Source organism: Dendrobates tinctorius, unplaced genomic scaffold, assembly GCF_039654945.1.
Source record: "Dendrobates tinctorius isolate UK_male_01 unplaced genomic scaffold, ASM3965494v1 ptg000075l, whole genome shotgun sequence".
NCBI lineage: Eukaryota > Metazoa > Chordata > Amphibia > Anura > Dendrobatidae > Dendrobates > Dendrobates tinctorius.
The window spans coordinates 9,315,578-9,331,410 of NW_027361743.1; the positions used below are offsets into that span (position 1 = coordinate 9,315,578).

The window sequence follows — 15,833 nt, forward strand, 5'->3', positions numbered from 1 at the left end:
CTGTTACCATTACATTTCAGTGGCGTTTCCATCAATTTCAGCAATTTTTTGGACCCCCCCAGACCTCTTTATAGGGTCTTCTGGAAGAATGCTCGAGTTTCCCCTTGACTCCCATTATACTTGTTACGCGAAACGAGCACCCGAGCATTACGATTTGCTTGATTCGAGTAATGAACATCTGAGAATTTTAGAGTCTGAGTCATGACCAATAATTTCAGCTGCAGCATGAATCGGTAACAGTCATCAAAATCTTTTCTGTTTTCTACCTTGTCTTTTGTTATATTTCTTTAATTTTTCTCATTCTCTCTTCCCCTCTCTAACTTTGTCTATTCTCTTTTTTGTTTTTCTTTCTTTCCTTTTCTATCTCTTTTTTTTCTTTGTCTCCTCTTTATTTTTCTTTTCTCTTTATTTCTGTTTTTGTGTTCTTTTCTTTTTCTGCTTTTTTCTTTTTTTCCTTCTTTCTCTTTTTTACCATTCCTTTATTTCTCTCTCCATCTTTCTCAATCTGTCTTTCTATCCTTTCTTCTATCTCTCACTGCCTCCCTTCTTTTACTCCTTCTCTCCATCATCTTTTCTTTCTGTCCAGCTGTCCTTTGTCCTGTCTTCATTCCTTCCTTTCTTCCTCCCTTAGCCTCATTCAGACCCTCTGCTCCACACTTCCTCCAATCCTTTCTCCCTCTTTCTTACTCTGTCTTTCTCTCACTGACCCTCCATCTTTCTCCCTCTCTTCCTCTTTCTAACATGTTTCTTCTTCCATCTCCCTCTAACTTCCTCTCTTTCCTTCACTTCACCTTGTTCTTATTTCTTCCCTCCATTCTTCTTTCCTCCTCACACTTCTCTTCATCTTTCTCCTTTCTTACTTTCTCTTGTCACTGCTGGAAATGTTGCTTCATAGTGACGGTCCCGTAAGGTTGGGATTTCACTATGTGGTGGTCAATGACAGCGTGGTTTTGTAGGTGAGACCTCAGTTTCTGTCACCTCCACACGGCTGCGTATGGCTTGTGCAGTGTGGAAACTCGTCCTTGGGGAGACATCTATGTGCCTTATTAAGGTGTAGTGACATGACTACGGAGAGGGCGATGGGTAGGGGGCGCTGCATCAAGATTGCTATCCTACAGCAGAACTCATCTTATATGATGGGGGGTATAATTGATTGACAATGGCATCTACATAGTAATACAGCAGCAATCGGTGCTATCTGTATAAGACAGCTAACAACCTTTGTCTATAGAACAGGATCACTTGACATCCCCTGTACGTGTGAGATGGATATTAAAGTTGATATACACCATGTTAGGTCCTATTGTGTAGTTGATTAGCTTGTTTAAGCGATCAGAGCACCTTTTTTAATCTGATCCAGAGCTCCAAATCTGCATAAATGTAGAGCTAAATTGAAAAATTTCTTCCTGTAGCCACCACCAGGGGGAGCTCACTGCATACTGAGGATAATGTATGAACAGTATGCAGTAAGCTCACAAGCTCCCCCCAGTGGTGGCTGTAGGCAGACAGAATTTTTTTTTGTTGCATTATGTAGAGGATTTGGAGCTTTGTCTTTAGAGCGCCACATAGCTTTGAAGTTATGTTAAGGAATGATTTAGTACACAAACTGTTTTTTAAGGCTGACATTCCCACCACGTTATAGTTCTTGTGCTTACTGTGCCTTCTGTTTCTGTCACAGCTAGCTATGCGCCACTGTAGGCTGAGATCAGCAGGACCGTGCACTGTATTTTGTAATACTTGATTCTGTCACTGTTATAATGAGAAATTACAGCGTGTTACCATAATCTGCCGGCGTCCCGCTGCTCCATATTTACGTTCTTGTCAGCAGTTCTGTCTCGTGATCTGCCGTTCCGCTTTGTCTCCCCGCAGGGTCCATTCCAGATGAAAGGCTTTATAGAATGTTTGTTAACAAACAAGTTACCATGTTACGCCCCCGTGAGGAGGAATCCAGCTGGTTCAACTTGTTTGTAATTCATCAGAACAGGTACGGTCCTCTGGCAGATCTCCCTGGTAGGTCCCCTGGAAGATCCCCTTGGTTCGGCCTGGACGTCTGATCTGTGTCAATTAAGAATAGAGTTCAAGGAAATATTCCATAATGCTCCAGGCCATTTGTACAGAATTTTCACGGTTTTCTTTTTAACAAGGATCCTTAAATGGTCACAGTCATCTCAACAAACTTTCCATAAATCAATAGTATGAGCGAATATCAGACACTTTGTAATATGTCTTACCATAGAAAGCTGCTTCTTTCTTCACTCAGGAGCCACTCTTCATGACACTGGCATCGTAAACATGTAATTCAGTTTGAAAATTCGCTGGAATCCCTCTTGGTTAAAGTAAGATGGACTGTGGGATCAATTACAGCTGCCTATTAACATCTTTAGAGATGGTAGGGGGAAGTGGAAGACCACTCAGCACAGTGAGAAAACAGGATGATTATATTGCTGCTTCTAAATATGTGCTGCTCTATACAGATGGTGGGGGAAAGGACAAAGCGCTCAGCACAGTGAGAAAACAGGATGATTATATTGCTGGATTATGAGCTTGATTCTCAGCTACACTACACAGTACTGATGCATAATGGCCTCCTTGCTGCTTCTAAATATATGTTGCTCTATGGAGATGGTAGTGGCAGGAGGAAAGATCACTCAACACAGTGAGAAAACAGGGTGATTATATTGCTGGATTGTGAGCTGGATTCACAGCTACATTGCTTAGGACTGCTGCATAATGTCCTCCATTCTGCTATTAAATATTTGCTGCTCTATAGAGATGGTAGGGGGGAAAGAATGAAAGCGCATTACGGACAGTGAGAAAACAGGGTGATTACATTGCTGGATTATGAGCTGAATTCTCAGCTACACTGCACAGTACTGCTGTCTATTGTCCTCCATGCTGCTTCTAAATATATGCTGCTCTGTGGAGATGGTAGGGGGAAAAGAATGAAAGCGCATACAGCACAGTGAGAAAACAAGGTGATTACAGTCATACATCCTCATTACTAAACCTCTAATTAAAGAGTTAAATAAACGCACACACCGAGAATATAGAATCTGAGGATGCTGCGATTGTCCTCTTATATCGGACGACACTCCCCAAGTCAATAGGTGTGAGGAAAGAAATCGCATGTCACTTGGACCATGCGAGTGCCGTCCAATTCTTACACGCCTAAGTCATACATTAAACCTTCCGCGTGCAGTAAATTCACAAACATGGCCCAATAGAATGGAATAGATATATACACATAGAATAGACTTATAGATGTCAGTGACGTATACAATTAGAACATTGTGTGTGCAGCTTACTGTACATGAATTTAATTATTAAATAATTATTTTTTGGAAAAAAATTTGGTGAGAAAAGGACGGTAGTAGAAAGAGGACACACAACAAATTCAGCAGCAATTACCCATTGGTGTAGTTAGGGTAGCACCCTGGTCATTGTCCCCAACGTACGTTTCGCTTTTGGTTGCTTCTTCAGGGGGCGTGACACCATCCTTTACCTAATTTTTATTATACGCACTTAAAAGCCACGGGTGGTATTATGCATGTTACTGTGTTTGTTTTCAGTGCAGGGGCTAAAATGGATGTGCTGTTATTCAGCTATAACATGCAGACTACTGAACATCCATTATCCACATAGTGCTGCACTGAACATTCGTCGATACATGTGCTTACAGTTGTGGCCAAAAGTATTGACACCCCTGCAATTCTGTCAGATAATACTCAGTTTCTTCCTGAAAAAGATTGCAAACACAAATTCTTTGGTATTATTATCTTCATTTAATTTGTCTTAAATGAAAAAACACAAAAACAATTGTCCTAAAGCCAAATTGGATATAATTCCACACCAAACATAAAAAAGAGGGTGGACAAAAGTGTTGGCACTGTTCGAAAAATCATGTGACGCTTCTCTAATTTGTGTAATTAATCTCAAGGCTACAAGTCCATCTCCAAAGACCTGAATGTTCCTATGTCTACCGTGCGCAGTGTCATCAAGAAGTTTAAAGCCCATGGCACTGTGGCTAACCTCCCTAGATGTGGACAGAAAAGAAAAATTGACAAGAGATTTCAACGCTAGATTGTGCGGATGTTGGATAAAGAACCTCGACTAACATCCAAACAAGTTCAAGCTGCCCTGCAGTCCGAGGGTACAACAGTGTCAACCCGTACTATCCGTCGGTGTCTGATTGAAAAGGGACTGTATGGTAGGAGACCCAGGAAGACCCCACTTCTTACCCCGAGACATAAAAGAGCCAGGCTGGAGTTTGCCAAAACTTACCTGAAAAAGCCTAAAACGTTTTGGAAGAATGTTCTCTGGTCAGATGAGACAAAAGTAGAGCTTTTTTTGGCAAAGGCATCAACATAGAGTTTACAGGAGAAAAAAAGAGGCATTCAAAGAAAAGAACACGGTCCCTACAGTCAAACATGGCGGAGGTTCCCTCATGTTTTGGGGTTGCTTTGCTGCCTCTGGCACTGGAGTGCTTGACCATGTGCATGGCATTATAAAGTCTGAAGACTACCAACAAATTTTGCAGCATAATGTAGGGCCCAGTGTGAGAAAGCTGGGTCTCCCTCAGAGGTCATGGGTCTTCCAGCAGGACAATGACCCAAAACACACTTCAAAAAGCACTAGAAAATGGTTTGAGAGAAAGCACTGGAGACTTCTAAGGTGGCCAGCAATGAGTCCAGACCTGAATCCCATTGAACACCTGTGGAGAGATCTAAAAATGGCAGTTTGGAGAAGGCACCCTTCTAATATCAGGGACCTGGAGCAGTTTGCCAAAGAAGAATGGTCTAAAATTCCAGCAGAGCATTGTAAGAAACTCATTGATGGTTACCGGAAGTGGTTGGTCGCAGTTATTTTGGCTAAAGGTTGTGCAACCAAGTATTAGGCTGATGGTGCCAATACTTTTGTCTTGCCCATTGTTGGAGTTTTGTGTGAAATGATCAATGTTTTGCTTTTTGCTTCATTCTCTTTTGTGTTTTTTCATTTAAGACAAATTAAATGAAGATAATAATACCAAAGAATTTGTGTTTGCAATCATTTTCAGGAAGAAACTGAGTATTATCTGACAGAATTGCAGGGGTGTTATACTTTTGGCCGCAACTGTACATGTAGCATATATGTTACTACCTTGATTATTAATAGGATGGTTACCATATCCGCTTCATACTGATTCCTTTGCATGCGCTAACCTTTGGTCGTTACAATACAAATAGCACCTCTGTCTCCCATTACTCAGGTTCTATTGTCACTGTTTCACCCCTTATCTTGCCCGCTATTTGTGTGTTTGTATTTACATTGAATTGTTTCAATAAATTATATGTTTTTATCAACTAGTATGAACGCTATCCTCTCCTTGTTTAATTCCCTTTAATATCAGCTCACAACTGTTTATTTAGCCTTTACTGGTTATTAAAATGGGGGAACCCCCCAAAAAAATTACATAGAGTTCCCCTATATTTAATAACCAGCAAAGGCTACGCAGACAGCTGTGGGCTGATATTAATAGCCTAGTAAGGGGCCATTGATATTGGCCCATCCAATACTAAAAACATCAGCCTTTAGCCATTCCAGAAATGATGCATCCATAAAATGCACCAATTCAGACACTTAGCCTTGATCTTCCCACTTGCCCTGGTGCGGTGACAAGTGGGGTGATAGTTGGGGGGTTGATGTCACCTTTTGTATTGTCAGATGACAGCAAGCCCAGAGATTAGTATTGCAGAGGCGTCTATAAGACACCTATCTGTTACTAATCCAATAGTGATATTATAAAAAAAAGACACATCCAGAATAAAAATGAGAAAAAATTCATATGGCACAAAAACATTATCAAGGTAAAGGACTAAGGTTTACCGTTCTGCCTCACAATAGATCAATACTGCATGATCAAGCGGTGAAGTACTCCAGACATTATACTAATCAAGAAGGAAAAATGGAGTAGCTACAAGCCACCAAAAAAAAATGTATTGAAACAATACACAAAACATTAATACCATCAATTAATAAATGTCAATTAAGGAGGAATGATATTGGAGAGCTAAAAGTAGATACATCAAATAAAACAAGACTCAATGTGCCATACACCTATATAGTCAAGCTCAAAGTACCATATGTAATAAGGGCTACGATAGCCATAAGTATAGAGTAAGACAAGAGAGATAGGTCATGTATAATAGTTCATACCCATGATGAGTCCACCAGCACTGCCCCGACGTGAGTTTCGCCTGTAGCTTTCTCAAGGGGAGGCACTTAACCTCACTCTTCCCACTTGCCCTGGTGCAGTGGCAAGTGGGGTGATAGTATTGGGTTGATATCACCTTTGTATTGTCAGGTGACATCAAGTCCAGAGGGTAGTAATGGAGAGGTGTCTATAAGACGCCCACATTACTAACCCCAGAATAAAGTCCTTTTAATTGAAATAATGACAGACTCCTTTATTGGCTGTAATTTAAACAGTGCTCATGTCATCGTACATTCCACTGAATCCAATGTCCCCTGTAACAGAATTAAATAATAAACAACTATATTTCTCACCTGTCCGCAGAGAAGATAATCCATAATGTCCCACGATGATCCTGAGGACAGCCGGCTACACATCGATAGGTGCGTGTAATCACTCATGCAGTGTTTAGCGCTGAGCTGCCGTGAGAAAGTTCACCGGAGTTCATCAGCTAATGAGCTCCGGTGATCTCACTTACGGCATCTTTGCTGCTTAAGGATTTCATTCAATTTGATACTATACACAGAAGAAACCTGTAGCGTAGCCATGAAGGTAGAAGAAGTGAGTTCGTGCAGAATTTTGGGCATTACAAGGTTTGGCATGTATGGATCAAGATCTGCACCTTTTAGTTTCAGTTTCTTTCCATTTTGAACATATTCTTGTTTTCATCGATAAACTGAAAACCCGTCCTAGCCGCGTCTACAGACACAGACGTAGGGAGCAGCCGAGACGTGAGGTCGGACATCTCCAAACCTGTCCCAGTCATGTACGCACTCGGCTGGCTCCATTAGTCCCCTAGATATGGATGGAGTGGTCATGAACGACCGTACTGTTCTGTGTCATCTATGTTATAGCCGCTTTTCTTATTGTCTCTTTTACTTTTTTTTTTTTGCAGAAGTAAACACGGCGCCACAAATTACATCCCTGAGCAGTTTCTGGATGACTTTTTGGATTTGGTCATTTGGGGCCATGAACACGAGTGTAAGATAGCGCCGGTGAGGAACGAGCAGCAGCTCTTCTACGTGTCGCAGCCCGGGAGTTCTGTGGCCACGTCCCTGTCCCCCGGAGAGGCAGTAAAAAAGTACGTCTATTGGGTAACATGCTTTCTGTACCTTTAGATGACTTCATCTCTTTTGACTTATAGGTTAAAATTGTTGTTATGTAGTTAAAGGGGTATTCCCATCTCCAAGATCCTACAGATCCTACTCCATTGTGTGGTAGGTGTAATAATAATAATATTAGCCAGTACCTTCAATTAGAAATGCAGTATGGTTTTTCTGATTCACTATGTCTCTTTCTTCATGTTCAGGCATTGCAAGACCTTAGGTATCCATGGTTATGACCACTAGCAACTAGCTAAATAACTGTTACTACATCAGTGGTCGTAACCATGGATAACCAAGGTCCTGAACAAGGGGAAAGAGACAAAGCGAATCAGAAGAACTATCCTACATTTCTAACTGGAGGTATTTGCTAATATTATTATTATACCTACTACATATTGGGATGTTAGAGATGGGAATACCCCTATGAGACTTTGGTAGTACTCCGAGAGTGGACCCGCTGGACCGTGGCAACGAACCTCCCACGGGCGAGCTGACCAGGTGGACCACCCCCTATACAGGGAGTGTTTGGGGCAGGCCCGCGGGTAACTATCACCACGGCAGCTGGTACCCAGGGAGAGGGCCGCGGGGACCCAACGGAACACAAGAGGGGTCGGCAGGTAATCTCTCTGTGAGAGGAACATGGCAGGAGGACAGATCAGGAACATGGGTGGGCAGGCAAGCTGACGACACGGACTGGAGACAGCTGGAGGACCAGGACGTAGCGGAACAGTCTGGGAACTCCGGAACCTAAGACAGAGAATAGGGGAGAGGCACTATTAGCAGAGGCCCGGTTGAGAGAGGCGCGCACAGAGACAAGGGGGCCAGGATCACAAGCAGGGCTCAAGCGATCATCAGGCACCGTCAGGAGGGAGAGGCGGCCTGATATAGGGCATCTGAACAGGGACTTCCGGGTCGTGACCCTAGCAGGCGCAGGCTGAGGAGGGCGCGTGCGCTCAGGGGTAAAGAAGGGAGCGCGCGCTGCTGAATTCAGTGTGGGCGCGCGCCCGTCGAGGAGCAGGAAGCAGGGCAGTGGCGCGCGCCTGTCTGGAGCAAAGGGTACGGGCAGGAGCGGGTGCCAGGTAAGAAAGACGAGCGAGCCGCAGTGAGGACCGGGGCAGGCGCGAACGCGGCGTGGAAGCCGCCAGGGAGCGGGATGGCGGCAGGGGAGCCGGGAGCAGCGGGGACCGCGGCGGGACCTGCGGCCGCGACGTGACAGTACCCCCCCTTTACGCGCCCCTCTCCGCAGACCGGAGAAAAACTTAGCCAAAATTCGAGGGGCCTGGATATTCTCCCGAGGCTCCCAGGATCTTTCCTCCGGACCAAAGCCCTTCCAATCGACCAGAAAAAAGGTCCTCCCTCGTTGCTTTTTCATAGCAAGAATGTCTTTAATCTCGAACTCATCATCAGCGGAGACAGGCGAAGGCGACTGTGTAGCAGAGGCATGGATGCGATTAAGAACGACCAGTTTTATAAGGGACACATGGAATGAATTAGGGATGCGAAGAGAGGCGGGGAGCCGTAGTTTATAGGAGACATTGTTAATACGAGTCATAACTTCAAAAGGTCCAATGTAGCGGGGCCCCAGTTTATGGGAAGGGACCTTTAGACGAATGAATTTAGACGATAGCCAAACCCTATCCCCCGGATGATATGGCGGAGCATCCAAACGCCTTTTGTCAGCGTGTCTCTTTATTGTGTCACATGCTGACTCGAGAGCGGCCTTGGTCTCCTTCCAGATCCTGGAGAACTCCCCGGACAGAAGATCAGCCGCCGGTACACCCGAGGCAGGAGGAACCGGTAAAGGTACACCCGGGTGTTGCCCATGGACGACGAAAAAAGGAGACTTTCCAGACGATTCGCAGATATGGTTATTGTAGGCGAATTCGGCCCATGGGAGTAAGTCAGACCAGTCGTTCTGATGGGCATTAGAAAAGTGCCGGAGATAGTTTACCAGATTCTGGTTAGTCCGCTCGGCTTGACCATTGGACTGTGGATGGTAAGATGAGGAGAAGTCAAGTGTGACGTCCATAGACCGGCATAGGGCTCTCCAAAATCGAGAGGTGAATTGAACTCCTCTGTCCGAAACGATATGTTGGGTTAATCCATGAAGGCGGAAGATGTGATGAATGAAAACTTTCGCCAGATCGGGAGCAGAAGGTAACCCCGGAAGAGAGATGAAATATGCCATCTTCGAGAATCTGTCTACCACCACGAAGATGACAGTACAATCTGCAGACTTGGGTAGATCGGTAATAAAGTCCATGGCGATGTGTTGCCAAGGAGCTGAGGGAACTGGAAGTGAATGAAGGAGACCGGAAGGTAGCTGCCTGGGCACCTTGTTTTTGGCACAGGATGGACAGGAGGTGACAAAATCTCGGACATCCCGGAGGAGAGTCGGCCACCAGTAGTAACGGGACACAAGGACCAGTGTCTTCTTAAGTCCGACATTACCAGCAAGTTTAGAAGTATGCCCCCAGCGCAAGACCCGTCTTCGATCCCTCTCGGACACCAAAGTCTTACCCGGAGGTGACGACACTAAGGAGAGCGGTGCCACCGTGATGAGCCTGGATGGATCCAAGATGTGCATGGGTTCCTCCTCCATATCTGCTGAGAGAAAGGACCTGGACAAAGCGTCAGCTTTAAGATTCTTGTTGCCGGGACGAAAGTGCAGATCAAAATCAAACCGACCGAAGAAGAGGGACCACCGGGCCTGCCGAGGGTTGAGTCTCTGTGCCGATCGAATGTAAGCCAGGTTCTTATGGTCCGTGTAAATTGTAAATGGATGGACAGGTCCCTCCAATAAATACCTCCATTCCTCCAGAGCTAACCTAATGGCGAGCAGCTCCCTGTCTCCAATGGCATAGTTCCGTTCTGAAGTAGAGAAGGTTTTGGAAAAGAAACCGCACGTAACAAGTCTACCAGAGGGAGATTTCTGAGATAGGACTGCACCGGCCCCAGTCGCGGAAGCATCGACCTCGAGGATAAAGGGTTTGTTGGCCTCTGGGCGATGGAGCACAGGTGCCGAGGCGAAGGCTTGTTTCAGAGACAAGATGGCGTTCTCGGCTTCGGAGGACCAGCCATGAGGATTGGCTCCCTAACGGATCAGAGAGGAAATAGGACCAGTCAAGGAGGAAAAATGAGGAATGAACTGCCGGTAGTAATTTGCAAAACCAAGAAATCGCTGAATGGCTTTCACGCCATGAGGTCGTGGCCAGTTGAGCACGGCAGCTAGTTTTTCCGGATCCATGCATAAGCCAGAGTCGGAGATGATGTAGCCTAAGAACGGAAGGGAGGTCTGCTCGAAGGCGCATTTCTCCAACTTAGCATACAGTCGATTCTCCCTCAGGCGCAACAGTACTTGTCGAACATTCCTCCTGTGGGCAGGCAGGTCAGGAGAGAAGACGAGGATATCGTCCAGATATACTACCACACAGGAGTACAAAAGGTCTCGGAAAATGTCGTTTACAAATTCTTGGAATACCGCTGGAGCATTGCACAAACCGAAGGGCATGACGAGATACTCGTAGTGCCCATCCCTGGTGTTGAAAGCGGTCTTCCATTCGTCTCCGGAGCGAATACAAACGAGGTTGTAGGCTCCACGGAGGTCCAGTTTGGTAAGGATTCGTGCCCCTCGCAGCCGATCAAATAACTCAGGGATGAGAGGAAGTGGGTACTTGTTCTTGATCGTGATTTCATTAAGACCCCGATAGTCGATACAAGGACAAAGAGACCCATCTTTCTTCTTGACAAAAAAGAAACCTGCTCCGGCGAGGGAAGAAGACTTCCGGATGAAGCCTCTGGCCAAATTCTCCTGAACGTACTCTGTCATGGCTTGGGATTCGAGGGGGTTCAGAGGATAGATCCGCCCTCGGGGCGGAGTTGAGCCTAGGACAAGATCGATCGGGCAATCATATGGCCGGTGCGGAGGGAGAGTCTCTGCCTCCTTTTTGCTGAATACGTCGGCGAAAGCCCAGTAAGCCGAGGGCAGACCCGTGGGGCCCGAGGCAGGCAGCGTAGTTTTGAGAGGCTGAACCCGACGAAGGCACTTAGTCTGGCAAGACTGACCCCAGCGAAGAATGTCTCCGGATCGCCAATACAGGGTAGGTTCATGTATTCTTAGCCAAGGAAGACCTAGAAGCAATGTGTGTGATAACGAAGGCAATACGGAGGGCTATCTTCTCTCGGTGCAAGATCCCGACCTGTAACTCCACTTCTTCGGTGACCAAGGTAACGGTCTCGCGCAGGGGTGCACCGTTGACTGAAGCTAACTGCTGGGGAGACTCCAAGGAACTGACAGGTATCTGCAATCTTTTTACCGCCTCGAGTTGGATGAAATTCCCGGCAGCGCCAGAATCAATGTAGGCTACTTCGGAAAAACGTTTGGAACCCAGAACAAACAAAACAGGTAGGGTCAAGGGTAGAGAGGTATCTCTGACACCTAGGAAGGCCTCTCTTACCTGTCCTAGGCGGAGGCGTTTCCCGGCCTCACCGGACAGGAACGCAGGAGATGGGAAGCGCTGCCACAATAGAGACAAAAACCATGTGTAAATCTCTCCTGGCGACGCTGCTCCGCTGGTCTGAGTCGGTCCACCTGCATTTGCTCCGGTGCAGACGCTGCGGAGGAAAACCGCGGACGAGGAGGGCTGCGTGTAGAGGAAGAGAAGCGAGAAGGTCTTCTCTCCCTGGCGGCTTTGTGGGAACGCTCCTGAAAACGCAAATCGATTTGCGTTGCCAGAGAGATGAGGTCATCCAAAGACGTAGGTGTGTCTCTCCCAGCCAATTCGTCTTTAATCCGAGCCGAAAAACCGCGCCAAAAAGCCCCTACCAGGGCCTCGTTGTTCCATCCAAGCTCAGAAGACGATGTGCGGAACTGGATGGCATACTGTCCCACAGAGAGAGTACCCTGGCGGATGTTGAATAAGGACTCGGTGGTAGAGACCAGGCGGCCGGGCTCATTGAAGACCTTACGAAAAGTCTCCAGGAAGGTTGCGAGCTGGGACACTATAGGATCGTTATGTTCCCATAAGGGGTTTACCCAGGCTAGTGCCTCGCCCTCCAAATGGGATATCACAAAGGCTACAACCCCTTTAATGGCCAGTGTCATAAATGTGCGGCCTCTTCTGCACGGCGCACAGACTGCGGCCTCTCTTGTACGGCGCACAGACTGCGGCCTCTCCTGTAGGGGGCACAAACTGCGGCCTCTTCTGTACAGCGCCCAGACTGCGGCCTCTCCTGTACGGCACACAGACTGCGGCCTCTCCTGTATGGCGCACAGACTGTGGCCTCTCCTGTAGAGCGCACAGACTGTGGCCTCTTCTGTACAGCGCCCAGACTGCGGCCTCTCCTGTACAGCGCACAGACTGCGGCCTTTCCTGTAGGGCGCACAGACTGCGGCCTCTTCTGTACAGCATCCAGACTGCGGCCTCTCCTATACGGGGAGCAGACTGTGGCCTCTCCTGTGGGGCGCCCAGACTGCGGCCTCTCCTGTGGGGCGCCCAGACTGCGGCCTCTCCTGTAGGGCGCCCAGACTGCGGCCTCTCCTGTAGGGCGCCCAGACTGCGGCCTCTCCTGTAGGGCGCCCAGACTGCGGCCTCTCCTGTAGGGCGCCCAGACTGCGGCCTCTCCTGTAGGGCGCCCAGACCGCGGCCTCTTCTGTACGGCGCATAGACTGCGGCCTCTTCTGTACGGCGCATAGACTGCGGCCTCTTCTGTACGGCGCACAGACTGCGGCCTCTCCTGTAGGGCGCACAGACTGCGGCCTCTCCTGTAGGGCGCACAGACTGCGGCCTCTTCTGTACGGCGCACAGACTGCGGCCTCTCCTGTAGGGCGCACAGACTGCGGCCTCTCCTGTAGGGCGCACAGACTGCGGCCTCTTCTGTACAGCACCCAGACTGCGGCCTCTCCTATACGGGGCGCAGACTGTGGCCTCTCTTGTACGGCGCCCAGACTGCGGCCTCTCCCGTACGGCGCACAGACTGTGGCCTCTCCCGTACGGCGCACAGACTGCGACCTCTCCTGTGCGGCGCACAGACTGCGGCCTCTCCCGTACAGCGCACAGACTGCGGCCTCTCCTGCACGGCGCACAGACTGCAACCTCTCCTGTACGGCGCACAGACTGCGGCCTCTCCTGTATGGCGCACAGACTGCGGCCTCTCCTGTATGGCGCACAGACTGCGGCCTCTCCTGTATGGCGCACAGACTGCGGCCTCTCCTGTATGGCGCACAGACTGCGGCCTCTCCTGTACAGCGCCCAGACTGCGGCCTGTCCTGTATGGTGCCCAGAATGCGGCCTCTCCTATACAGGGCACAGACTGCGGCCTCCTATACGGGGCACAGACTGCAGCCTCTCCTGTGCAGCGCCAAGACTGCGGCCTCTCCTGTAGGGCGCACAGACTGTGGCCTCTCCTGTAAGGCGCCCAGACTGCGGCCTCTCCTGTACGGCGCCCAGACTGCGGCCTGTCCTGTACGGTGCCCAGACTACAGCCTCTCCTGTACGGGGCACAGACTGTGGCCTCTCCTGTACGGCGCACAGACTGCGGCCTCTCCTATACGGGGCACAGACTGTGGCCTCTCCTATACGTGGCACAGACTGTGGCGTCTCCTATACGGGGCACAGACTGCGACCTCTCCTATACGGGGCATAGACTGCGGCCTCTCCTATACGGGGCAAGACTGCGGCCTCTCCTATACGGGGCACAGACTGCGGCCTCTCCTATACGGGGCACAGACTGCGGCCTCTCCTATACGGGGCACAGACTGCGGCCTCTCCTATACGCGGCACAGACTGCGGCCTCTCCTATACGGGGCACAGACTGCGGCCTCTCCTATACGGGGCACAGACTGCGGCCTCTCCTATACGGGGCACAGACTGCGGCCTCTCCTATACGGGGCACAGACTGCGGCCTCTCCTATACGGGGCACAGACTGTGGCCTCTCCTATACGGGGCACATACTGCGGCCTCTCCTATACGGGGCACAGACTGCGGCCTCTCCTATACGGGGCACAGACTGCGGCCTCTCCTATACGTGGCACAGACTACGGCCTCTCCTATACGGGGCACAGACTGTGGCCTCTCCTGTACGGCGCACAGACTGCGGCCTCTCCTGTATGCTTTTTTCCTGTAATATATTCCTTTCTAGTTTTTGTCATTTTAACTTTAAGACAAAACTTTCTTTTTCTTCTCTTGGCAAAATAATAGAGACATATTGCTGTGAGATTGGCTTAACGCTTTTCTGTCTCTCCCAGCCGAGCTTCCCATGTTCTTGCAGCTGAGCCTGAGGCAGGAGCGCTGTGGAGAAGCCGCTTCCTTGATGCTTCATTAAAACATGTTTCATACTTGTTATTTTGGACGATGCTTTCACATCGAGGTGTAAATTAGACATAAAGGGGGTTTCTAGATTTCGGAATATTATTGATTATTGCTAGCGAATTCCTAACGCTCACGAACCCCACCAATCCTGTAAATGAAGGGGCCGCGGGAGCAGCCGGTTCAGAATTCTTTTGTGCCCCCGCAGCAGCGCTCTGCGCCACCTCCAATGCTGGGGGCTGTATTACGTTTCCATTTAAGTGACTGGAGCATACAGTTGTGGCCAAAAGTATTGACACCCCTGCAATTTTGTCAGATAAAACTCAGTTTCTTCCTGAAAATGATTGCAATCACAAATTCTTTGGTATTATTATCTTCATTTAATTTGTCTTAAATGAAAAAACACAAAAGAGAATGAAGCAAAAAGCAAAACATTGATCATTTCACACAAAACTCCAAAAATGGGCTAGACAAAAGTATTGGCACCGTCAGCCTAATACTTGGTTGCACAACCTTTATCCAAAATAACTGCGACCAACCGCTTCCGGTAACCATCAATGCGTTTCTTACAATGCTCTGCTGGAATTTTAGACCATTCTTCATTGGCAAACTGCTCCAGGTCCCTGATTTTAGAAGGGTGCCTTCTCCAAATTGCCATTTTTAGATCTCTCCACAGGTGTTCTATGGGATTCAGGTCTGGACTCATTGCTGGCCACCTTAGAAGTCTCCAGTGCTTTCTCTCAAACCATTTTCTAGTGCTTTGTGTTTTGGGTCATTGTCCTGCTGGAAGACCCATGACCTCTGAGGGAGACCCTGCTTTCTCACACTGGGCCCTACATTATGCTGCAAAATTTGTTGGTAGTCTTCAGACTTCATAATGCCATGCACACGGTCAAGCAGTCCAGTGCCAGAGGTAGCAAAGCAACCCCAAAACATCAGGAAACCTCCGCCATGTTTGACTGTAGGGACCGTGTTCTTTTCTTTCAATGCCTCTTTTTTTCTCCTGTAAACTCTATGTTGATGCCTTTGCCCAAAAAGCTCTACTTTTGTCTCATCTGACCAGAGAACATTCTTCCAAAACGTTTTAGGCTTTTTCAGGTAAGTTTTGGCAAACTCCAGCCTGGCTTTTTTATGTCTCGGGGTAAGAAGTGGGGTCTTCCTGGGTCTCCTACCATACAGTCCCTTTTCAT

General features: G+C 48.2%; 1 protein-coding gene across 3 annotated transcripts in view; it reads left to right on the plus strand.

The window, feature by feature from the left end:
* Positions 1-15,833, plus strand: part of MRE11 (MRE11 homolog, double strand break repair nuclease) — a 296,568-nt gene that overhangs the window by 58,679 nt on the left and 222,056 nt on the right. For all 3 annotated transcript variants that reach the window (XM_073582975.1, XM_073582976.1, XM_073582977.1), the window contains exons 7-8: positions 1,870-1,984; positions 7,125-7,310. In XM_073582975.1, the coding sequence (XP_073439076.1) occupies positions 1,870-1,984; positions 7,125-7,310 (301 nt within the window). The remainder of the gene's footprint in view (positions 1-1,869; positions 1,985-7,124; positions 7,311-15,833) is intronic.